The 26,402-nt window shown below is 35.7% G+C and overlaps 1 protein-coding gene across 1 annotated transcript in view; it reads left to right on the forward strand.

Moving 5' to 3' along the window:
* The window catches only part of SGCZ (sarcoglycan zeta), a 435,251-nt gene that overhangs the window by 314,156 nt on the left and 94,693 nt on the right, over nt 1-26,402 (forward strand). Inside the window, exon 3 of the mRNA XM_039378555.1 lies at nt 6,485-6,586. Within this exon, the coding sequence (XP_039234489.1) occupies nt 6,485-6,586 (102 nt within the window). The remainder of the gene's footprint in view (nt 1-6,484; nt 6,587-26,402) is intronic.

Consider the following 26,402-nt stretch of genomic DNA (forward strand, 5'->3'; position numbering starts at 1 on the left):
AATCTAACTCATAATTCTTTGTGTTAGCAATATATAGCTTCTGTTCCACTAGCACTGAGATGGGTTCTACATTTACTATTAGGGATTGGACCATTTGCTTCCCTAATCAGCTGCTTCTCTGGAGACACCCTCCATGTCTGGTACTCCTGCATTCCTTTCCAGCTGGTCAGCTACTTTTTCTCTGGAACTCCTCATGCCTAACATGTTATTGATATCCTTTTATATCATATGGACTTCCCTGCTTCACCACTTTGGTTATGGGTCTTCTACCAGCTTCCAAAAGGGTTTTTACAGGGGCTTTTGTTCCTCATTTCTGTTTTTAGAAGGTGTAGATCTGTGTTCCCTGATTTGAGCGCAGAACCTGGATTGAAGTATTTCCCTCCAGAGTTCCTTTGTGGACATAACAGCAGGTAGCTGCTTTGTGTCCAACCACCATCCCCAGGGCTGTAGACTGAGAATGATCTGATGACAAAGGTGATTTTGATGCTGTGCTTTTAAAGGGATGAATTGTGATACTAAACTGCTTTCTAAATTATCTTCTCCTGTCAGTCTCTTAACTTGCCCTGTTATAAAAGTCAGCAGGATATTCATAGAATCATGGAACCAACCGAGTTGGAAAAGACCTCCAAGATCAAGTCCAACCCTTGATCCAATGCTGCCGTGGTTACTAGACCATGGCACTAAGTGCCACATCCAGTCTCATCTTAAAAGCCTCCAGGGATGGAGAATCTACCACCTCCCTGGGCAGCCCATTCCAATGTCTGATTACTCTCTCTGTAAAAAATTTCTTCCCATTATCCAACCTAAACCTCCCCTGGCACAGTTTAAGACCATGCCCTCTTGTCCTACTGCTGGTTGCCTGGGAGAAGAGACCGACGCCCACCTGGCTACAAGCTCCTTTCAGGTAGGTTGAAATGTTGATTCACAAATACATATCTTTCATTGTTTTTTAGTGATCTGGAGTTTAGCCATGCCATAGGAAATTTATGATATGTGAGAACGCACTATCATCCCCCAAAATGATTTTTTTTCAAGTTTTCTCATGAAATTATCTATCTCCTTTACGAGACTTCTCCCATTTGCCAATGTAACCAATAACTTCTCAATGACTTTTGTTATGCTGAGCTATATGCAAGGAGATTAGGTAGGTCCCTGGGTCATTGTGGCTTTAACACTCATCTAAAATGTGAAGGTTAGTATTTTTAATCCCTTTAAGTTGCAGAGAAGAAACTTGAAGCTATCATTTAGGAGATGAATGTTCTGTTGAGCAGGCTATCAGATGAAAGAGGAGCTATTTACAAGCAACTTTGTGGCATTTCTTACACTTTGATTTCCTTTGCCCTGAGAGCCAAAGATTAATCTGCAGCAAGCTACTTCACTCTTTTTCCCATTTATTTTATTGAATGTATCAATGGAGCGAGGTGTTGCTTATTGAAAGATATGTGGAAGCTGTTTGAAAAGCACACATTGTTTGTACTGGAATACTAAGTAACAGTCTAAACTTAGATACTGTAAAGACTGCAATGTTTTATAGTCACACTTGAATAGTAAAATTGTTCAACTACCCAGTTTGATACACTTTTTCCTCACATGAAAATAATCACTTGGTTTTGACAGTAATAGGTTCCTTAGACTGGGCTGCCTTGAAAATTGATTTCTTTAATGCTTTTTGCTACAGTATGATCAAGGAAGTAGTGAATATCTCGTACTTAATGATATTTTTTTTTTTTTAATAAGAAAAGCACGCTTTGCTGAATGTAAGTGCCGGTCCAGGGAGTTACTGCAGGATGTGCTTGACTTTAGGTACTTCAGTACCTCTTGACATGGCTCATGATGTTATTGTAAGTTAAGTCTTTGTAACAAAAACCGAGTCACAATACAGGAAAATATTTAAGAAGGTACAAGTGCCTTAATGCATGACTGTAAAAATATTAAGAATTCCATTTCTTTGGATGCTGAAATCTATATCAGGGAATATTTTAAATCTAGGACTCAAATCTGCAGATGAGAATCCTAGCTTGTGAGGTTTGTCTTAAAATGGTTCTCAGTATTTTCTGATAGAACAGCATAGATTTTCTGGTAATATTAAAAAATCTTTTGGGATGAAGAATGTGGATGGTAAGAATTTTGAGGGGAAATTACTTTTTTCTTTTTCCATTTCCAGTTAGTTTGAATACTAGTCTGACTTTTCTTGCTTTTTAACAATTTCCATGTTATTTTTTCTTTAGTCTGTATACCTTTAAACACTGCTGCACTGTACTACAGTAATTTATTCCCCAGCTTTTCCCTGATATCTACAAAGCATCAGCTATTATTTTCAGCAGATGGAATGAAGGCAGATGTTTCCATTAATCCAGATTTTTGCCATTCCAGTGAGTTTTCCTGGATAGCTTGCTATTGTTTTACCTTTATTTTTGGCTATTGAAATTCAGTTATCCAGGAGAATACACTCTGGTTTTGTTACTTATATCACTACCCATTTTGTTTATGCAGGACTGCTGCTGCCTATGGTTCTTCCTTCAATTGTGCTTCCATAAGTATGTCCAAGAACCATTTTTCTTCAGCTGGCATTATGCTTCAACTTTGTTCATTAAATCCAGCTTTCTGCATGTGTGAATACAATACAAATAATTTCCTTTGTCATCTTCCTCCTAACCTTTTGTGTACATCTTCCATTTTATCAACAACATAGCTGCTAACATCTTTCATCTTCCTAATCATCCCTATTACTGTTCCTCTACATTACCTGCTTTTTGTGCCATCATATCAAATTCAGTATTCTTTTTCCGTCTTCAGTAAAATTCACCACTACTTCATTAGTTTAATCATGTTTCTTCTGATATCTTACCCTCTTTTCTTTTTCCCTTTGGCATAGTATGTTTGTGCACTTAGACATTTCATCTGTTCTTTTTCATACCAATGCAACCACATCATCCACATTCCATTTCATGTTTAGCTTCTGCTATGATGCCTACAAGGGAAAAGACAGTGAATGCTTATTAATTTATAGGACAACGTGTTTAGGCACTTTGTCTAAAACACTACTTTTTTGTTATTATCTGTTCTTTCCCCTCCATGTTCTGTGCAGTGTTTCCTTCAGATTGTGAGCTTTTGGAGACAGAACCTGGGCTTAAATATGTACTCAGAAATGATGCACAATATCACATCTAACATCATAAGTTTTAAAAAACTTGAATATTATTGATAATAATGGGTTTCCTGGCGGATATTTGGTGTATTTTATTATTAAGGACAACAGGAAAACAACCATGCAAACCTGAAATATAAAATGTTATTTATTAATGTTTTAATTGGTTCAAAATAAACAATGCTTCAATTTACTGTGCTTCAGTTTTCTCTGTGCTTGTGTATGTAAGTTCAAGTACATGATCCTAAGGATGTAATGCTCAGGGGTTGCTTTTCTTAGTGTCTTATGTAGGGAAAACAACAAAGCGAGGCAGGGTCACTGTTAGGTTTTTTATATTCTTTATGAGAAAAAGGGAAAGTTGTACATGATATAACAAACTGAGAATGAGAAATAGAAAGGTTTGACACTGTGGAAGAACAGTTCAGCAATAACCAAAGCATTGATTATGAGCACTGTTTTAGCCAAAACTCCAAAGCACAGCACGACACAGACTGCTACGAGGAAGCAAACTCCATCCCAGTCAGTCCCAGCACCTGAACTTAGCATTTACTTATTTTAAGTTCATTCGAGTCTGTTTTTACATTTGAATTAAATCAAATCACACCAAAATGATAATTCGAGTATTAGTTGCCTGGAAAACCTGAACTTTATGGAGTTTATTTGGAAGATTAGCAGAAGGACCTTCCTCTGATTAATCTTTTTAATACTAATAATTTTTTAATCAATTTATTTTACTTGTGAAAACCCTTAAATTTTTATTTGTAGCAGTATAGTTTTTACTCAATGAAACAAGAAACTCTTCTTATTCCAACCACTGTTTAAACTTGATGGGGAGTTATTGATGAAAAAAGTGTAGTGGGCAGTGATTCTTTGAATGGGGCGAGCCTCATTAAGCATGTAATAGTAGTAGTGCATCTGACTACTTTCTTTATTTTACTATTCAGCCTTATTTCATATCAGTCATAACACACTGCAGGAAGTTATTGTCTGGAAGATTATTGCATTTATCAAAAAATTGAGGTTAAAGTCACCCTATTCCAGTTTTATAATACCATTTATGACTTATGCCTCCGAATGTAGTGTCTGTCTTCTCTTATCAAATAATGTAATTTTACTGAAACTGGAGTGCTTCTGTCTGTATTCAGTCTGTTGGACTCTAGTAAATGGATATCTCATTGCTGAAGAACTAAAGAATGAGGGCTTAGAAATGTCACTTAGAAAAGGGAAGGCCTTTATGGACAGAGTAAGCTCTCTCATTAGTTTGTTTCCGAGACTCTGGCAGTTTAATCTTGCTTTACAAATTAACTTCCCACTGTTGAAAATAGACAGAGAAAATATGATAAATACCAAAAAAATAGTGAATTAATTTTTGCACTTTAGGTCCCTATCAGTAACATAATAACAGTATCACTTAATATAAAGCTACTGAAAGTATTCTGAAAATTAATTAATAGTTGCGAAGAACTGTGTAACTTCAGTAATAAACACTTATGACAACAGAAACCGAGAAGAAAACGGAAAGTGCTGTATTCAAAGCAGAGTTTTAACAGAGTACAATAACTGTGGAGCAAAGACAATAATGAGGTGAAAGCAAAATAGTAAGTAGCTGCTGACTGAGAGTAGTGCCAGCCTGGCGTGGCATTAACTGAGATTCAGGAAGGTAAATATTATATAAAATTATAAACTTTTGTCATATGCATACTTGCAAGATGGAACAGATGGAAATTTTCTAGGCAACTTTAATTTCAGCATTTCTAGTTTTCTGAAAGCTTGACTTTGTGTTTTTGTATATTTTGGGCTTTGGGATTCTTTCACTTCGTCCTCCTCTCTCCCCCATTTTTATTGTGAATATTATTTTGTGCCTGTCAGTTACAAACGTTCCTCAGAAGCAGATAAAACAACATATTGAACTTTCCTTTTCAGTTAGGAAATCTGTTTATGTCCAAATCAACATATGAGTACCTAATTCTTGTTGAGTATTCGTTGCCAAAAATGCATGTGTTTTGTATTTTCTCAGATTATCTTTTCCCATTGCAATTTTATATTCTATTACTATAGAATTGGGCAAATTAAGAGTTAATTGTTTTTAATGCAGACTGCATATTTGAAAAAAAATTCTAATTTATCTTACTTCCTTTTCAAAACCAGGCATCACTGTCTCATATTGCACTCTGTATTAGAAAGCCTACAAATGCCTGAGGGGTTTATGTGAAATTATTTGTATAAACATCTTATAGCTTGTTTCAAGGAAAATACTGTAACATATAACATCCCTTTTTAAAGAAGCATTATTTGACAATTCAGCTATAGCAGTTGGGGATACTGTTACCCAGCTGTTTATGGTTGCCCAGCAAGGAGAGGCTACTTGTTTCACAGTTCAGCCAGCAGAGTAGAAGTGCAAGTTCTCATTGTTCCACTACACTGGCGTCAACAATGGCTTCAAAATATGTAATTAGCAATTAGGTTAAATTTGCTAATTTTGCACTTAGGTAGATCAAGTTAAATTCCTCTGGCTGTACACTGAAGAATTGTGTTTCTGTCAGGAATACAATACCTTGCAAGATTCTAGGAATAAAAAGCCTTGAATTTCTGTCAGTGTGGAAAATGATTCTGTCTCTTGAGTACCAATCAGGTTTCATTGTTTTTTCCTGTAAGAATGGAAGCCTTATGCCACTTTTCTCTGTTTATATTTTACTGAACATTGAATCATGTGGTTTGCTTGTTTCATCCAGGCTTTTACAATGGTGCCTTTCCTATTCATATAAATAAAAGCAAACAATTAAAAACAGCCCTCAGCATTTTTGAAGTTGTTCTTTTCATCAGCAACATGCTGTCAGTAGTGATGAGCAACTGCTAAAACCCGTTTTCTTTCTTCTACATACTTTCTTATGTATTTTAATTTCTGGGAAAAGCAAAAATAGGATCCAAGATCTAACAATGAATAGATTGCTTTACCCGATGTTTTATATATATATATATATATATTAGATAAAGTTAACTACTTTTTTTACTTAGCAATTATAAAATTCAGGATTTAGTTTCATCTCTACAGTAAAGGGAATACTGATGATCTACAGTTGTACTCCTGCATTAGGTGCAGCCAAGGAATGATGTAAGCAGGTCACCATCAGGTTGCACAGTTAAATACTTCCATCCTAGGTGAAGCTTTGGCTATAAATGTGCCCATCTGCCTCCTGTCCAAGATCACAAGGAGAGATGGAGACTTTGAGATAGCAGTCATTGTTTTTAGGTGTTAGGTCAACTACTGTGTTCTTTTTAGCTTTTTCTGGATAAGGTTATTTCCTAAAGTGAATGTATATATATTATTGATTGTAGGATGGAATGGGAAATTTGAGAGTCACTAAAAAAGGAATACGACTTGAAGGAATATCTGAATTTCTACTTCCACTATATGTGAAAGAAATCCATTCCCGGAAGGTAGGTGTTTTTCATCTTTATTTCTTAATTTACAGCTAATATAAATTGATCTTTTCAGTCTCAAACTACAAAGTTTAATTCTTTCACCTTCTAGATTAGCAATCAGTAGAGGTTTGCTTTGAGAGTGCCTTAAGAGTGAAAGCTTCCTTCATGTCAAAAATGATTTTTTTTTCTGAAACCTTACTTGCCTCTTAAAAGAAATGTCTTATCCTAATGAAAGGAGATTCAAAGCATGTATATTTTATACTTCAAATTACCTCAGTACTGGGAATGGAACAGTTGAGTCTTCATTTGATGTGAACTCCAGAAAAACAAGACTGGTGATAAGTGCAAAATGCAGTGAAATAAGGAATGGTTTTGTTTTTTCTGGTATTAGACATAATGATTTCTTTTTCATTCCCGTTTTTTATTTTAATTTTTGTTTTCTTTTACTCATTAGGGAGGGGCAAACTTTCTGTATTGAATAATGTCTCTAGGATTAATTTTTTCAAAGCAAACCCTTTTTAATATTGTTTAAATGTAATTGTTTTATCACATAACAGCAAGAAAACCAAGTTATTATGTATTAAGAAATTCATTGTAGCTCATTTTAACTCTTGTTTTGATTTAGTTATGCTGTTTGTATTAACACTGTCAATGAAATAAAAAAAAAAAACAATTTTGAAATACTGGAAATCTCTAAATTCTTTTTACCATGCAACTGATGACCTATGATCACAGAGGAATGTTACAATGGTTTTCAGTTAACCATCTGCAAAGAATTTTAATATGCATACTGCAAAAGTTGACAGGAATCAAAACTATGTTGACCCTAAATGCCTTTGTGACAAATTTTGTTGTTTAAAACCTGTCTTCTATGTATATAAGGAAAGTCTCAAGTATGTTAATAAATGAGATCATGACAGATTCCCATTTCTCCTAATTAGTTCACTCTTGTGTTTAGAAATCTGTGAGGTAGTCTCTCTTCTTTTTCTGTAAAACTAAGATCTTTCAGTGTTTAAGAGAGTAGCAGTATTGTCCTATTTAATGAAAACTTTTATAATATTTAAGTAACCTTCCAGGCAAGCATACTTTTCCTTCAAGGTTGCAGAACATTAGTCACGATGTGTGTATTTTTCCCATTTCTTTTCTGTGAGTGGATGGTGTGTGTTCTATTGTTCCATGCCCTATTACTGTACATGGGAGTTACGATTTGGAATATTTTCTTGCACAGTGCTTCATATTGCAGAACATTAGTTCTGTTAAAGTGAAGATGGAAACTTTTTGTTTCAAGTGAGAGTAATAAGAGACCCAAGTAGGGTCCTAATTTCATTTAGCTGCTACCAAATCTCAGAAAAAAAATGCACACAGATGTAACTATTGCAAAAGAACAGGATGCAGAGTCTACCAGAAGCCTAATATAAGGTCCCACTAGTCTTGTGAGACTCATGAAAAACATATAGACTTGTCAGTAAATGTTCTCAAACCAGAAGATAGAGCTATAACTGTACAAAGTAGTTCAAGTAATATATTTTTGGTGTTCCAGGTCTACTTATATGTATTAATATTAAAGCACTTGTTACCTAGATAAAAAAGTGGTACTTATACAGACTTCATTCTCATCTTGCAGCACTTGTGAACTAGGTTCACTTTCCAGTCTTTTGCCAACTTGCTCAGTAGTTTTTACACTAAAATTTCAGTAACTTGTGGTGTATGCAAATGTGAATGTCATGACTGAATGACAAAGGAAACCTCTGGAGCTGTATTCAGCTTAGCACTAGGAATTTGTAATGTCTCTGTAGGATATTCCCACAGGTGTGTGGCATCTGCATGTGACATTAGCTGTTTTGTCACTTACCAAATTGACCTTGCTACTGTAGAAATCTAAAAGTAAGCTAGGTTGCCTGAGCTCCCATTACAGTCAGCAGAGACTTGGGTAATACAGATGAGAATGCTTTTACTTGCTTTTTCCATGGAAGAAATAATGATTTAAGTTTGATGTATACTGGATTAAAATGTACTGTGAAATTGACAACTCATCATTTACGTTCTAGGAGGAGAGTTTGCTCTCTAAGCAAATTTACTCATTCCCCTGTAAAAGAACACATCCATTAAAGTGACATTGTTGGATTAACTCTTGAGATGATTTGTAATAAATATATTCAATAGTAACTTTGCAAAACAGCACTCCGCAATGGTGACACAGTTTGTAGAATGGCCTCTGAGACACCTCTGTGTAGGGCTGTCAGACCAGGAGGTCAGGGCTTCACTGTTCTTCCATTATTTGGCACAAAGCAGAGTGAGGTGGGTAGACCAGCAATATAAGCAGCGAGGTACAGCAGTGGGTATGCTGTGTTATGGCTAAGGGGCATGAGTGGAGTTCTTGCATGATTGCTGGAGCTTTCTTTTAGTAAGCTAGATCTGAAGCTAATAACACATGTTCGTTGGTAGAGGAGGGTCCACCTCTGATTCTGACAGTGAACTACTTCGAGTTCCAGGCAATCTGTTGAGTAGCTAGGCTGAAATGAGCTCTCTGCTGCAGCAATTTAAGTGTGAGGGTGATGAGGTTTGCTAGTGTAAAGTTCACATATGGTTACAAATGCTGAAGTAGCCACATTTACCTGCTGCAAAATGATGTCCAAATAAGATCACTTATGCAGGGTTAAATGCAGACCTTAAATTGCCTTTATCAGGAGAACTGCATTGAACTTTATATATAAGTTGAAAAATTGCCTTTTATCTTGTGATTGCTTCATTAAAGCCCTGATTACTAAAAGTAAATGCTAAAATACTTAGAGTTAAGTCGGTTGGAAAACTGATATGTGTGAATTCTTAAAAACAAAAATTCTAGTGATGTTTTCTCCTGACAGTATACAATTTTTTTATCAAAAAGTAGTAATGAAAAATCCAGGTCTTGAGTAAAATGAATATTTCCTTTTTTGTCTGCAGAAGTTACATAAATGAGAAGGCTACTCAGACTGTGCTTTTTCCCTAACCCTGCTCTTCTTGCTTTGCTCTTTTTTACCCTATGCAGTTAGTGGTGTCCACAGAACCATGGGTTCCTACCCCAATCCCATGTTTACATAGAAAAGAAACTTCTGTATTTTCATCAAATGACTTCACTGCATGTCAAAAGCTGGACTGATGCATCAGAACCTGAGCAGATATGGGGTCATTTGATTCTGAATTGACATCTTTCCCTTTTGATCAAATTGCTGGTCTGAAACCAGTAAATTTCATCTAGACTATATTACATTTTCCATGTTTATATAATTTGCATTGATATGATGCAAACAAACAATGCAAACTACATTCTTTATGGTGTATCATTAATAAGATGTATGAAATCAAGTAACACATAATGCAGAATCCAATATTTCAGTTCTTCTGAATAATCATTATACTACTGCATCCTTATCATTATACTAGTGCACTTTTGAATAGAGGCAATCAAGTTAAAGTTTTATTAGTTTGTTATATAACAATAAAAGCTATTCGTGGTGTTTTCTTGAGAATGTATTCCTGGGTTTATTAATCTATTTCATTCTCACGTACCATACTTAAAAACCAAAGAAAATCAAGTTATCTTTTTGTTACATTGTTTCCATTACCTAAAAAGAAGTTAGTCATTGTCCATTAAACTAGAGGGAATTGCTTTCATTTTTTTTTGCATAAAAAAATATATTTTCTAAAATAAGCATGTGTTTCTAGAGATATCCTTAGAGAACACTGAATTTAATAATTCAGTTAAAATTCATGCTAAAATGTCTAGAAAACAAGAAATAGAGAATAAATATAAACTTCCAACTGAACAGTGGAAACTCTGAAAACTGTCTATGTATCTTGTATTTTAAAATGTATGTGAACTAAGAAATTGTAGATGGGTTTCAAAGCAGGACTTCCTTCAGGTATTTGTTCTCTCCAGATTTTCACTGTGGAGACTGAATATCCTTGTAAATTCTTAGAAAGCTTTATTTTACTTTGTTTTATTTCCAAACCTGGATCCATCTTCATAAAAGCAAATCTACAGTATATTTCTTTCTTCACTATCTCTCTGTGTATAATCATCAACATAGAATTAACCTTTGCTGATTTCAGCCAGCACATTGTACATATTTAGGTTTATGTTTGTGCCTTTGTGAGAACTTCAAATTTTTTTTCTGAGACAATGTCTTTGTTGACCTTCTCTGTCTGATGGAATTACAAAGATGCAGCATAGGAGATCACATCAAAAAGCCTTTATGAAGTTGAGGAAGAACATACATTCATCTTGTCCATTGAACCAGTCTTCTCTTTTTGCAAGACCACCAAATCAGGTGCTCCTTGCTGTTACTAACCCCATGCTTGTTTTGTACCGTCTTCTTTCCCTGGCTACTTTGTAATGGTTTTCAGGAGGCTCTCCTCCACAATCTTTCTAGGAACTGGTATGAGACTGACTGGCCTGTAGTTTCCAGAGTCTTCCCTCCTTGCAAGATGTTGCTACACTCTTTAAGGGCCTAAAAGCGTGCTGTATTTGTTGACTGAACATATTCCCCCATCCTCCATTTAAACATGTCCTTCTAAAATTTCAAGGCCAGGTTTGCTATATCCTCTCTCTTTTCTGCTCTGTAAGATACACCACTGCCATGCAGCCAAACTAGTTTGAGAATCATGCAATCCTACTACTACTAACATATATACGTATCAGAGAAACTCCATTTAGGAGATATCACTGCTCACCCTTTTTGTAATATCAAAAAAATCACAATGGTATCTAAGAATCTGCCGTTGTTATTGCTCAGTGTGAAGTACAATACTTGTTTCTGTAGCTACATGTCACAATCTGCTCAGATAAAACTTGAAATGCTCCCCAGTTCATTTTTGTACCTGCTCTTCAAACCTTGCCCTTAGGATCATTCACCTGTCACTAAGGATAAAGCCATTATTGTCCTGGTTTCAAAAACCCAGATAGGCGTAGAGGACTCCTTAAGTCATTTTGGCTATCAACACGATGTAGTTCCAATAGTGTCACTTTTATTGGCTATGAACAAGATATAAGGTTTTCTTCATTACAAATTTTGCAAAGGGACAAGTCACTCCTATATTTGTTGGTGGTCTCTGGAGGAACTACCACTGAAATTGAGTTGGCTTTGCTTGCTCTTCACTGACAGCTGATAAGAACTTCCATGATTCATGATTTTGTCCTTGATTTGCTATACTTCAATGAAATCTGTCTGAGGGTCATCCAATTGAACCACTATATCTTTTGAACACGTTTTTTTATGTCAGCCTATACTCTTATTGTTACTGTGACTTGTTGCTCAGTTAAGGATGATCTCTGCTTTTTATACTGAAAATTCTAAGTTAATATTACCCAAGTCTTTTCCTTTAGTTGATTATAGCTCATGAATAAAGATCCGTGGCCTGTATCTACCCTATTTTATACCAGCCTGAGTAACTGAATTTGGTTTGGGAACACTCTTCAGAAGGATGTGGAAAAGTTAATGAAGTAGCATCTGTTTTTCTGGGAGTTGGTTGTTGTTTTTAATATCAGTTGCAGTTTCAGTTTAACAAGTACTTCCTTCATGTAATATGTCAGTGGGGAAAACTTCAATGAAACCATGTGACATTTCAGTTTGATGTTCATTATGTTCACTGATCTTCATGCACAGTGTATTTGGTTTGAGCTGTTTTAACTGTATGGGCTTCTTAAGCTGAGGAATGACGTTTTTTTCCCTGAACAACTTTGAAATAATGCAGTTGCATATTACACAGACTAAGAAATTACTTAAAGAAATCTTGTATGTTTAAAATGAAGAAAAAATGTTATTAGCATTTCCATAGAAATAATGTAAAATAATGTAAAAGCAGATGACTTACAAGTGATTTGTAAAGCAGAAGAATCTATGTCTGTCTTTATCTCTTCGTGCAGGAATTTGGTCATATTTCTTCATGGAAAACATTTATCTTTTGCATCCCATTTTATAAACGGAAGGTGCACCACAGTTTTTGCTCACTTAGAACTATGAACGCACAGGTAAAACTGAGGGGGAAAATGGGAGTCATTGCAGGGGAAAAATATCCATGTAAGCCAGTAAGCACAAACAAAAGCAGATTAATGTAATTCTATCTCCCCCAGATACTGATAGTTTTTTAGCCCTGGCTTAAGGGCTGAGATAATTTGAAAGGTATTTCTTACAAGTTGGGCTATGCATTGCCCTCACTTGTAGGCCTTTCGTAGGCAAAGACATATTTTCACAAAAACCATTGTAAACAGTGTGTGTGTTAAGTTAGAAGATCTACTTCATATTCAAAGACTCAGTGTATTAACAAAGAATATTCATGTAATAAAATTGTGCTTCTAATGGTGTTAGAAGTTGTCAGCATGGATTTCTGAAGGAGAGATCATGCCTGCCCAAGCTGACAGCCTTCTACAACAAAGTATCTAGCTTGGTGGATGAGGACAGCTAATATTGCCTTTAGCAAGGCTTTTTACCATGTCTCCCATTATGTATTCATAGACAAGCTGATGATTTACACTCAAAAAGGACAATGAAGTGGCCTGAAAACTAGCTAAGCTGCTGGGCTCGAAGAGTTGTGACCAGTGAGGCCAGTTGCTAGCGGTGTACTCAGGGGGTCAGTACTGAGGAAAGTGTTGATAAATTTCTTCATTAATGACCTGGACACTGACAGCACACTCTCAGAAAATTTGCATATGATACAAAACTAGGAGGAGGAGTGTACAAACAAGTAACTTCCAGAAGCAAAAGAGGATAAGAAAAATAATGAAAACATTTCAGTTTCAACTGTTCAGAATTTTAATTGTTTCCAACTCACTCTTTTTTCTTTTTCTGTTTTGTATCAGGTCAATCTCAAAAGTATCAAGGGTAATAATCAAATCACAACTTCAAAGATAATACTTCAAAAATGATTATAAGAAGGGTTCTCAAGGTATTCGTTCTGTAACAGAAATTGGTGTTCTGAAGTTTGAATGTGTAATTTCCAGAAATGCAACTTAACTTCAAAAATTAATTTCACCCATTAGATATAGAAAAATTTATTTCTTATCTTGAAATAAACCAGAATTATTACAATCCTCTTTTACTTAGTCAGTTTTGCTTTCAGTATACTTTGTGACTTGTATGATGTTTCTCACTTTAAAAAGCATTTTCAATGTAATCATATAAAGTAGACAAGGCATTCATAATATACAAAAATAAATTTCAGTAAAGTTCCTGAAATTTCCCAAACTTAAGGTCTGTTTTTTACAAACCAGAGGTGTGAAGTTCTGAAGCAATTTTCATTCTGATGACATCTGTGACAGTTCTAAAGCTTACTCCCAGAGTTTCATGAGACAGTTTAGAATAAATAATTCTACCTATTTACGTAATTTGTCAGACCTGTGTTGTGTTAGAACAAGGATTGTTGGTTTGCAGTTCCCCCCCGCCATTACTGTTCTCAGCATTTCTGTACTCTAACAGGAAAAAAACTGTCCCTAAGCAAAGAAAGAAAATTGCATTCTAACTGTTTAAATATACTGTATTTTTGGGGATGGTGAACACATTTTAGTGTCTTACATGATAATAGAGAAAATGAATGAATATTTCAAAGTTTGATATGAAAAAAATAAGAATGAATTTCACCTTGACTAGCTGAAGTGAAATTCACAAATAAGATACTGTGTAATCATCATGACAGTCCCTGATTAGGACACCACTGTTCTCTTAAAGGGAAAAATTGCTTGTTCCTTCACAGCTTCTGATAGCTGCCTACCACAAGCAAATATAATAGGGATTGCATTTAAAACACTGTTCCTCTCGCATTTGAAATGAGCTTTGTATTTTCTTGCTTTCAGGGAGAATTAAGTTGAATTTTACTGCTTCATAATCTGCACCAATTTTATATTTTTTTTATATGAACACATATGTATGACCTGCTTGGTCAGTTTTAAGAACTAGAGTGTTTTATTCCAGATAGCTAGCATGCTTTTTGGTTTTGTACTTTACACCCTCTGTTTTCCTAAGAAATGCATCATGCTATAACCTATAGTTTCAGAAGCAACTTGTCACCAGCAATGAAATTTTCTGCTTTGAAAATGCCTTTACAAGGTATTTTTGTTTGTTTTTTTACCATTCCCTGAAGGAGTTTCCCATCCATCTGGTGCTGTGACTTAAAATTCAGTCTTCTTTGTTTTGAAATCCCTCCCTCAGTGACTTTAAAATTTCATGGGTTTTTTGTGCTGTCAGATCAATTTCTTAGGAAACCTGCTGAACTTCCATCAGTTTTAGGAAGTAATATGGCTGCAGCATCACCTGTAGTGAGGAAGTATCAAGTTAAAATAGAGTAGAGAAGGTAAAGAGATACAAGAAGTGCTAGAAGCACTCCTTTTAATGAAGTAGTACAAATTACTAAAACATTCTAGAATTAACACTTCTCTTTCCTTTTTCAGGCAGTGCAAGAAGTAGTGATTTTTTCTTTTTTTGCTTATAGATCTTCGATATGGTTAACCTCTTTAAAAATAAGCCAGTAGAGTAATCATTCTCCTTTTTAGGTGCAAAAGAAGTAAGTAGCATGTATCATCATCTTATGGATTATATTATTGGATCTTTGCTAAAATTGTTACTCCAAAGCAGTTTGAAATTTATTATTTGAAAAAATAAAATGGAAGCATTGATTATTCCATAACAAGGACCCTGACCTGCATCCAAGAGCAATAAATAACATTAACATTAGTTGAAAGCTTTGTTGACTTGAAGAGCATCCTCAGGAAATAAATGCACAAAACCAAACAATTCATATTCTTTTCATTACCAAGTATATGATGAGTGACTTCCTTTGATCTCAAGCTATTATGCTGTATATTAAAATTTCAAATAAAAAATTACCTAACTTCTTGTCTTTAATAAATAACCTGAAATACATTCTACCAATACAATAAAAAATGGACTGGCCTGGCCTTCAACCAAATTCATGTATTCTATGCTGTCTTCCTGTTTCTAACTTTATATTTAATTATGCTATAATTTCTCAAGTGTAATTTCCTTTGAGTTCTGTAGATAAGCATTAAGATTTTCCATATTCCAATTTTTCTATGGAACATGTCTATAAAATGTGGAACATTACCATTAAGAATTATCTCCCTTTCTGTGAAACTAAGGACATGAGAATTGATGAAAGACATCAAGAGTTTTCTTTTCAGACTTCTGTGGTTTGATATCAGCATACTTGGCTGTTTTGCAGGTGACCAAAAGGTTCAGTTGTACCCATTTGTTACATCATAACATTGACAAAAGCTGTTTCAAAAAACCTCTATGGTCTGCTTGAAAGTTTCCAGAACTTTCTTTACATAAGGTTCTGTCCAACTAAATTCTGGATAATATCTTCATGGGTTACCTCCTCTTGACAAATTAATACTACATGATATAAATTAGTCCTTTAAGTGAATCAAAGACCCAGTGTCTCTTGTCTTCTTGAGAACAATTAGTTCCAAAAATTTTTACATGGTAACCAAGTTAATTCTTTTTTGGTTGTTTTTGTATCTCTTTGTTATAGTTATGCAATGCCACCTACTCAACATCTTCATTAAACAACATTCTGTGCAATCCTTTTTGAATTAACCTTGGGCCAATTTCTGTTCTAGAAATGCAGGCATAGTGTTGTCTGTGTTACATTTTAAACCTCAGCTATTGCAGCAATATGCACTCTAGCCTGTAGACACATGAACTGTTTCTATATTAAGTTAATTTTAAAAACTCAGTTTTGATTAAACTCTGCTGATTTACTAAAATGTGATTTAAAGAAAACCCCTTATAATTAAATTTCAAGAAAAATTTTTAAGGTAGTAATTCTGTAAGTTTTTCAAGGATAAGTCTCTAAGCTATATGAGGACCTCAAATTAAACAAAAGAAAACCTTAAAACAGAAAAGTAGTACACTGTTGTGCAATGTACTGTTTGTGTTAGAAATTCAGTTGGAAATAAACACTAGCAAGAACTTCAGACTATAGATGGTGAAATCCATGGATGGGATTAGGATAAAGAAAACTCACAAGGAAAGCATGAGACTTATAATGGAAGCAGCTGAAGTTAGCATCCTGTACTGGAATTGGTAATTACTTCAGCATTATGCTTCAGCATTATGATTGTACAATAACAGCTGGGATTTAAAGTAAAGTTGGCTCTTGAGGTCCAGCCAGAGGCTGATTTGTATCTTTTGCTGAATTTAAATCAGTTGTTGTGCAAAGGAAGTAACTGTAGTTCACAAAGTTTGTTAATTTAGGGTGGCAATCTGTCATGCATAATTCTACAACAGCTACTACAGTACATACTCTTTCTGAAGTCTTTGCAAGTGTAAATGGTAGTTGCAGTAATATGGGTGTAGGTCGGTGATGCTGAATTTTCTTTTGGTCTGAAATTGAAGTTATTTTTACAAATACAAAGTTATTATATGTAATTCTGATTAGTAAAATTGAAATCTTTGTTGATACTAAACTTGGCGCTACAGTGGTGATTTCCCTGAAAGATGCCACAATCACTTTTAGTAGAAAGGAAATTTGAAGTTTACACAAAGTGTATAGAATGGCTAGAAAGATATTTTTTTCTCTTGCTGGTTCAGTATATAAATACAAGGTTTGGACAGAGTTTATTTTTGTCTCTGAGTTTTTCCCTTGGTATCCACCAGATCAGAATCTTCCTATAAATCTATGGTTTCTCTTTCTGAGTAAACTAGGTAACTACAAAATCCCAGAAGGAAAGTGCTTCATCCTTGTGTTGCTATTTTAATAAATTATAGGCATTTGGGAATGTCAGTTAACTCTCCTGACAAGCTGAGCCAAAACGCTGGCACAGAAAATGCAGAAAGTGGATCGGCTTTTTGCAGGAGCAACTACTTTACATTCTACAAGCAACAAATTGGTTTAAAAAATATTTTAGTAAAAATATCATTATGACTATTTAGAGCTGGGATACTTCAGAGTGTTCTTTTAAGATACAGGTGCTGCTTCTCTTATAAAATATACTCATTAGGATACAGTAGTTTTTTGAAATACTGTGGCTCATATTGAATAATATAGTATTGAATAAAATATATTTGGAGTAGCTTCACTGGTTGTTCAGAATTAATAAGGGCAGTATAATTTTGTTATTCTGAAAGTGAGGAAAATTATACGTTAGTGTATTACTTGGTGGAACTCATACTGCTCAGGTAAGGTCTTGAGATTACCTGAAAGCAACTGATGCTAGAATGAAGTAGTGCTTCTTTATCTTTTATAAATGGTGGTGATTGAATACTAGGGAAAAATACAGTTAAGTATGTGGAAAAGACAGGTATGTTGGGGCAGGGGAGAGAAATAATGTTTATACTTAGCTGTGGCACTTATTGTTCCTTTAATGTAGGGCATAGGAAAAGGGGTAATGGCCTTAAACTGAAAGAGGGTAAATTTAGATTATATATTAGGAAGAAATTCTTTACTCCTAGGGTGGTGAGACACTGGAATGTGTAACCCAGAGAAGCTGTGGATGCCCTATCCCTGGAAATGTTCACAGACAGGTTGGATGGGGCTTAAAACCTGCTCTAGTGGAAGGCATCCATGCCCATGGAAAGGGGGTTGGAACTAGGTCACTTCCAACACAAATCTTTTGATGATTCTTTGACTTTTATTTCCTCAAAGTTTTTATCTAGTAGATAAAAACCACAATCTTGAGATGTTTCAAAAGTTGTCACACACAAAACACAGAAATTACTAGCTGAAATATTGTCAGTAGAGTATGCAAGAAGCCATGCTAATATTCTCCCGGTTGAAGACTGCATTTTTTCTTCACTCCATACTTTGCTCTTTGCAATTTAAAGTATTTATCATTTTTTCTTTAGAGGTAGAGGAGCATTAAGAACGCTGTTTTTAAATACAAATACAGTTGTTAGGATTTGTTTATTTATGGCTATTCTGTACATTTTGAATGTTTGCGATTGCTTAATGGTCTGGGGCTTTATCTGTGGATTTCAGCAATTGGTTTAATGCCAATCAAAATACTGGGAGAGGCATCTGGTGAGCATGGCACAGATGCTTTCTGTCTGAATTCAAGTAGTATAAATCAGTATTTATGAAGCATTCTACAAAGAACTCTGTTGCATGTGTGTATTTCTGTAACAGTAACAGGCATAAATCTGTTTTTGACCTTGCGTTTGGCATTCAGAAGATGGTGTCGATGTACATCTACAGTAGTTAATCTCTCCACCCAGTTTTCAGTTCAGGAACTGTGTATTTTGCGCATGTTCCTATCTCTTAGTGCAATGAGAACCAGGTGGGCACCAATTTTCCCCTTATCCTCCAGGTATCTCAGTTTCTACATAGGAATCACCTGAAGTCACACAGATTAAAGATATCTGTATGCATGACAGATGAGCTAAGGTTACAAGGTGTGCTGCATAATTGAAAAGGAGTTGTAGATGCATCCAGCACAATATATTCTTCCTGCTAACTTCCCTTTCATTGAATAAACCAATTTCAAACTCGGAACACAAGCAAGACGAGTAAATAAACATAAACTGAGCCTTAACTGTGGATGCTAGAATCTAACACACGCCTCATGAGGCTGAAATTTTGTCTCCTACTCAGACAAAAGTCCAAAACGCTTCAGCTCTCCTAACACAGTAATGAAATCCTTTATGAGGTACATAGAGACACTTGCTTCACACCATCTGAGATTTTTTTTATGTGGATATCAGTGTGAAATGATGAAACACATTTAATTGTACGTTTCGGTCAAATTCTACTTCATGTACAAAATTTTGTTGTCAAATCACTTATCCCTGAAGGCAAACTACTCTTAGAAGAAATATTTAAAAATATTAAGCATATAAATGAATTTCTTTTTAATAGACGAGTTTAACATTTGTAAATGAAGATAAATTGCAGGTGAAGAACTTACTTCCAATTCCTGGGCATAGTCCCTCAGAATTTCATCTTGTATGTCTTTTCAAATGTTATTCTAGCTCTTTAAAATAGAATCTCCTCTGATCCATATCATCACATTTAACATTTCAGTTTTCATCAAGTGTCCTTTTGAAGTGCCTGTCATAATTGTCTACAAATACAGTCCTTTGGTATGTGTTATGGCATGATCTTGCAGCATGCAAACTGGATTTGTTTCTGTAAAACTAAGCTAGAATATGCAGAAGTATAACCTCAAAACCCACAAATAATGCTATGTCCTCAGCACTGAAAGTTTCATTGTAAAACTCTGTTCCAATTGGATCAAGTTGCTGTAGATATAATATTTCGCACTTCTGCTAATCAAGCTACTCCCTTTCTTTACTTCTCTTCCTTAAAATGAAGCCAAGGGCCCTGATAGTTTGTCAGCCTGCCTAGAGGTTTAAGCGGAAGGCTTAATTAATGTCTTCAGCTGTGATCTGGAAAATGCAGTCTCTCACAGACACTTTGGATAGATGTCTAGAATTAAAGTAAAGTAGAACTGATAAATCTCTGAAAAGTGAAATTTCCAAATCAGAAATGTAAATGAGAAATCATTATCCTGAGAATAAACAAGAAACCTCTTTTTTTTTTAAGTGTTATCCTTTAGAATTTCATTAATTTCTTAAATATCTTAATTATATCAGACCTTGAATATCTAGTATTCTTGCTTGTAATCCTATTGTGCTTCTTTGTACAGATAAGAAACTACTTTAGCTAAGTTTTAGTGTGCAGGGACTCTTTATAGAATTAGAATCCACATTTCTCCATTTGCATATAGTTTTTGAGAAATTTCACAGGTACTTCTGCAGTTCATCTTTTCTTAGCTAAAGGATTTAATCTTTTGTGATTTGTTTTTTATTTAGCCACTTTTTAATCTTCAAGTATCGAGTATTTAGGAAATGTGTTTAAAACTTTATTTTACAAATAACTCTAATGTCTTAGGATCATAGTGTCTTGAGAATTTATTTATTTTAAAACTCCCATCAATTTGCTAAAGGGTGAGAGAAGTTCAACATAGGCAAAACAGACTCAGCATGGGGAATAATATCAAAATTTATTGCTAACAGAATAGAAACTATAGAATAATATATACAACAATTCTAACTAGTTTTTCCTATGATGACAAACCCATGTATTTACATAAACCACCCCTCATCCCCCCCACATTAGTCCAGGGGGAAAGAATCTCTCCTTTACTTTTAGGGCCACAGCTCTTCCAAATTAATTCTGCAGCACTTGAAAGTTTCTCTTCTATTATCTTTAGGGCTATAGCTCTGATTCGCCATAGCTGGAAAATCTCTTTCTTTTCCATGAGGTGCAGGGGGTCTCTGGACCTCACCTCTAACCACTTGGCTTTCACCAAGGGCTTATCCATGGGCTGCAAGGGGACAACCTGCATCACCATGGTCATCACCACGTGTTACAGGGAATTAAAGCTCTGAGTCTTCTTCACTGCTCCGCTTCCACTTGCTCCCTGGGTAGCAAGTTCACAGGGGCTCCCTCTCCAAGTAGGATCCACCCTTTCCCCCAGTCACAGGTTTCTTGGGGTTTGGCTCAGTCCTCAGAACCCCAAAACATTCCAGCTTGACTTCTCTCTCTCTTTACTCTGCTCTGCTCCCAGACACAGGCACACTCTGGCTCATCTGGTTCACGGCTGCTCCGCTCTCGGCAGGCTTCATGTCATGCGTTGCTGCTGCTCTGGGCCCGCTCCGGGCCTCAGCAGGGCCTCTCTGCTCGCTCTGAGCTGCTGTGGCTGCCCAGCCCTGGGGGGCTGCTCGGGGCCATTGCCGCCCCTCCAGCGTCCTCCGCTGCCCCCACTTGCAGTGGGGAAAAACGCCCCAGCCCCAGCCCAACTCTAATGCTGCTCCAGCCCCCCTCCCCGGGCCAGGGTCGGGTGGGGGGAAGAGGGCCTGGCCCCATGGGCTGTCTGGCTCTCCCCCACTCTCTGCTGGTTCTAATTTCTACTGCGCAATAGGTGCTTCTCTTCCGGCTCTATTAAATATGTCATTTCGCAGAAGCGTTATCAAGCTTTTGATTGGCTCAACATCGGAAATCTACCTGGAGCTAACCATATTTCAGCCCCAGGGGAGGGGGACTTCTCAAACCACGACAATGACAACCCTTTTTTTCATCTAGGTTTTGGTGATTCATCTTCTTTTTTGATGGACATAATGGTTTCATTTGAGCAATTTTTTTATTTTTTTTTTTTACATGGCTCCTCCTAAACAGCAGACCTCACATGTGCTATAGATGCCTACTTCCATGGCCTAGCCCCTAGTTTTATTCACAGAATCAGAGAATGTCCTGAGTTGGAAGGGAGCCACAAGGATCATTAAGTCCAGCTCTGGGTCCTGCACTGCACCATCCCCAAGAGTCACACCATGTGCCTGAGAGTATCATCCAAACACTTCCTGAACTCTGTCAGGCTTGGTGCTGTGATCACTTCCCTGGGGACCCTGTTCCAGTGCCCAGCTACCCTCTGGGTGAACCTTTTTCTAATATCCAACCTAAACGTCTCCTGACACAACTTCAGGCCATTCGGTCAAGGTTCTGTCACTGGTCTTCTTTTGATATCTCAGAAAATATTTTACTTCTTTACTTTAAATATTTTTTTTTTACAAAAAGAAATGCCATTGTAAACTGATTATGATTTGTCCTAAATTGTGAATAAACATGTGTTAATAAAAAAAAAAAATCATTATTGTACAAAGCTGGGAATCTCATCAACTATCTGCCTCACTTTTTGTATATTTTGTTCTTCCCCTTCTTTAACACAAGAATGAAGAGTAAACTTGGTAAGACACTTTAACAGGAAATAAATTGACCTTATTTAGAGGGAGATTAGCCTTTAAAGATAAAAGATTTCTATGAAGAATATTTTGCCCTCCAGCACCTTTATGTTTCGTACTGTTTTTGAGACCAGAAAGTACCATTTCTAGGAGTTACATGAATGCTTAGAATTTAGAGTTTTATTATCTTTATGCCATTTGTTTTTGTACTATGATGGGTACAAAGGTTAGGAGAAGCAGAACACGGAAAATTTTTTATTTCTAAAGGTCAATAGCATTTTCCAACATTTCAGACAAGATGGCCTCTGTGCCCCAATTTCTTGTCTGCAAAACAAGGCTAATAGTGCTTTCCTATCTCACAGAAGGTCATCAGCTAGAAACTTCAAATGTTTGTGTGTTGTTAGATAATGTAAGCAAATAAGAACATCAGGGCATGGGGATATTAATAAGAAGTACAAAAGTATTGTTATTTGCATGGAGTATTCTATATCAAGCATACTGAGATCATCCTTTAATATTCAGTGCCCTCTGTTATTATTACAAATAATATTTTGTTTCCTGTCTTGAAAATCAAGCTTGTAGGCATCAGTCTAAGCTCATCCTTCTCTTATAATTTATTTCCTTTGTGCTTTGAGACTGATGAGCTATAAATTGCTCATGAGATGTAATGGTTTTTTCTTATCAGAAGGTATAAAGAGTAGAGCCTGGCAGTATTTTATTGCTTTACTAAACAGTTTTGCTAATAAGGCTACTAATACAATGTCCCCATTAAAAGATGAAACTGATAATGGTATTGCTCCTGATTGGGAAAGAAGGATAATCAGCTTTATTATGAATTGTTTGTAGTAAATATCTTCATCCTTTGGAAGCAGGACCACTATCACTAGAAATATGAAAGTAAGAAATAGCTATGTCAAAGATGGAAAACTAGGAAAGATGTAGTTCATCCCACTTGTCTCAAATGTTTCCTTTCAAAATAATGCAAGTAAGCTCTGACTCTCTGCGAATGTATTTATAGCATCATAATATCATATTTCTTACAAAAATTCATTAGGAATGCAGCATCACATCCTATAACACTTTCACAGGCCTGATGTTTCCTACAGCTTGCTTCCTTTCAAAAGTGAATAAAGTTTGATCATAAAGACAGTGTGCAAAGTGTACCGTGTTCTGAGGAACTTAAGGTGTCATTGACTTACTGGAGCCAGGCAACTTATGAATTGCCTTCCTCTCTCTATGAAGTGGTTTATTTTTTTTCCACTATCTTCCATGAGAATTAATCTTCACCCTCTGCAAGAGTTAATCTAAAAATTTCTGCCTCTGCGTGCATGTAATTCTGTGTGTGTGCAAAAGAGGGAGAAAGTGATCTCATGACAGACACAGAGCTTCAGGAAATTAATGTTCAAGTCTCTGCTCTTAGTTAAGTTGACTAAGAGGACTGTGGTCCCCAAGGTGATGCATTTTTTTTCTGGTTTTGATTTTAAAAAATTCTTTCTACTTCAAAATGTTCTCTCATCTTATGTAACAATTTCCGACTGGTTTGCTTCCAGGCACCTCTTGAATTTCCAGAATACGTGAGAAAGTCCTACTTGGTTCTCATGCTTTTAAAGCATGGCAAGAAATGAAAAGGAACTTTCTAAGTGTGCTTGGACAGCTAAGAAATGCTGATTACAGAAGGTGTTAGAATTTTGACTGGTTTACCTGGAAGTGGTGCATGGTGCCAGGTTCAGAAGAAAGTTTTGTACAGTGAAAATCTTTTTGAGTTTTATTTAACCTTTTGGAATTGTAGAAATTGACAAATAGTGTTTTTCTGATGTAGCTGCAAATCTTGTCTTGAAAGATAAAGGACTGTGTTACAGGACTTCCTCTCATCCTTTACTGGAGGAAGCTATGGCTCATGACTAGCCTTCGAGCCACACTCACTTCGAGTTTGGCCATGTTTTCCTGGCTCTAAGAACCCATGCTTACAGTTTTAGATAGGCTCTTTTTTATGTAATGTGGACCACCACCATTTGAATTTTTTTTCTTGCAAATTTTCAGGTTTTTTTGAAAATAATCAAATTTTTAGTGCAGGCGTGCATGTATTGTTCCTTAACCAGAAGAGAAGGTAGACTCTGAGAAATTTTTCTCTTCCTATTATTCTTCTCAGCAAAAAGTATAATTTATCGGCAGTGTAATAACAGCCACGTCATTTTCATCAGATGCAATGTTGGACCTGAGATCTCCAATATAATTTTTAAGTGGTTACTTCACAGAAATTAGTACAGATTTTCCATAAGGGTTCATATGATGAATTGAAGTATTTAATTACAATGTAAGTGTGTTGTTTTTTTCATGAAAAGTTAGTTAACTGTACCCTGTCTCTCCTCCCTTTCAACAGCCACAGTACTGAGTGGTCATTTCTCAGACTTCAGATATCTTTCACTCCTACTCTTTCTTGTGTAAATTATATATTATTCTCAGAAGCTCCTGCCTTTACAGTCTTACAGGAAATTCTAGTCATTGTTCATGTCTTCTTTACCTATCCCATTAGAACACACTGAAAAGGCAATTAAAAGAAAAGGAAATCATGTGCCAAACTTGAGTTATTAGTTTTACACCAACTGCAAGGCATTAATTGAACTGAAATATCCCAGCAAATGGACCTAATTTGAATATCAATGATTTAGAAAAAGTGTACCAAGCCTAAGGCATTACTGTTAGTGAGGAAGATAAATAAAGACCTTGCTTTTTTCTATATTGACTATCTAAAATAGCTAATCATACTTTTGGTAAGATAATCTCAGTGAGCTTGATCTGACTTGAACAAAAACAGGATTCGGTTTAAATATATAAGGTGAAAATATTTCAATGTTGTTCAGTCCCAATATAAATCCTGACTTATCTAAATACTATCATTTTAAGACTTCAGAGAAATATATTTATTGCTAATACATGTTTCACATTGTTAGCAAGATCAGCCAGATTTTCTAACTTGTAGGAACTTGTAAAAATTAACTATGATTATGTTTGCATACCGAGGCAGGAAGGAATTAGAGAAGATTCTTATTTCAGGTTTGTCTTCAAAGTATCTGATTTTTATTCGGTCATATCTGTTTTCCAGTCTGCAATGAAAAATAGAAAATTACTGAAAAAACCCCCAAAACCAAACCATCCTGGTATTCAAGGGGAATTGTGGCTGGTTTTTGTTTGTTTTGTTTGTTAAAGTTTTGACCTAACTCCATAATAGATCAGCACTGTTTCTTCTTTTATAAATGAAAATTAATAATTTTTCAGAAAGGTAAATTTTTTATCCTACAATGTTTTTAGGTAATACATGTGTGTAACTACACCAAATAAGATGCTGACTCTTTCTGTGAAACTTATGAATTTTGAGAACAACCTGACTGTTCTTTTTGGGTGCAGTTATAAATGTGAGTCTAATCCATAAATACCACCTGAGAGTCTATAATGCAGTTCTGGAAGAAAGCTTATCTTCATATTTGCCTCCTGGAGATCACAAATGGCTCTGAGGGATATGATTGAGAAGAGCTTCTTACTGAGGTGTGGTGAGACACCGGGTTTCAAGAAAAAGCAGGTCTTTATACATGAACAAATACATGAATTCAACTTGGTCCAGACTGATTTTATCGTAATGTTTATCAATATACTTCTGAGGAAAGAAAGTACTGTCAGCTTTATTGGAAGTCCTGTGGGGACCTAAGGAACAAAACTTACTATTACTCCATACTTGTTTACATCCATAGAATTACTGCAGTTGGAATGCACCTCCGGTGGTCATCTGTTCAAAACAGGGTCAGCTAGAGCAGGCTATTTGGGATTAAGCCCAGTCAGATTTTAAATATTTCCAAGGATGGAGGCTCCAGAAGCTCTCTGGGCAACCTATTGCAGCGCTTTAACACACTCAGACTGTATTTTTTTTTCTTATATGTAAATGGAATTTCTCATATATTGGTTTGTACCAATTACCTCTTTTTCTGTCACTGGGCACCACAAAGAAGGCTCTGGCTCAGTCTTCTTACTCCCTCTTGTCAGATATTTATAGACATTACTAAGACCTTCTGCCTAGAGCCTTCTGTTCTCCAAGCTAAACAGTCCAA

Source organism: Pipra filicauda, unplaced genomic scaffold, assembly GCF_003945595.2.
Source record: "Pipra filicauda isolate LSUMZ 115617 unplaced genomic scaffold, ASM394559v2 scaffold140_size2443280_pilon, whole genome shotgun sequence".
NCBI lineage: Eukaryota > Metazoa > Chordata > Aves > Passeriformes > Pipridae > Pipra > Pipra filicauda.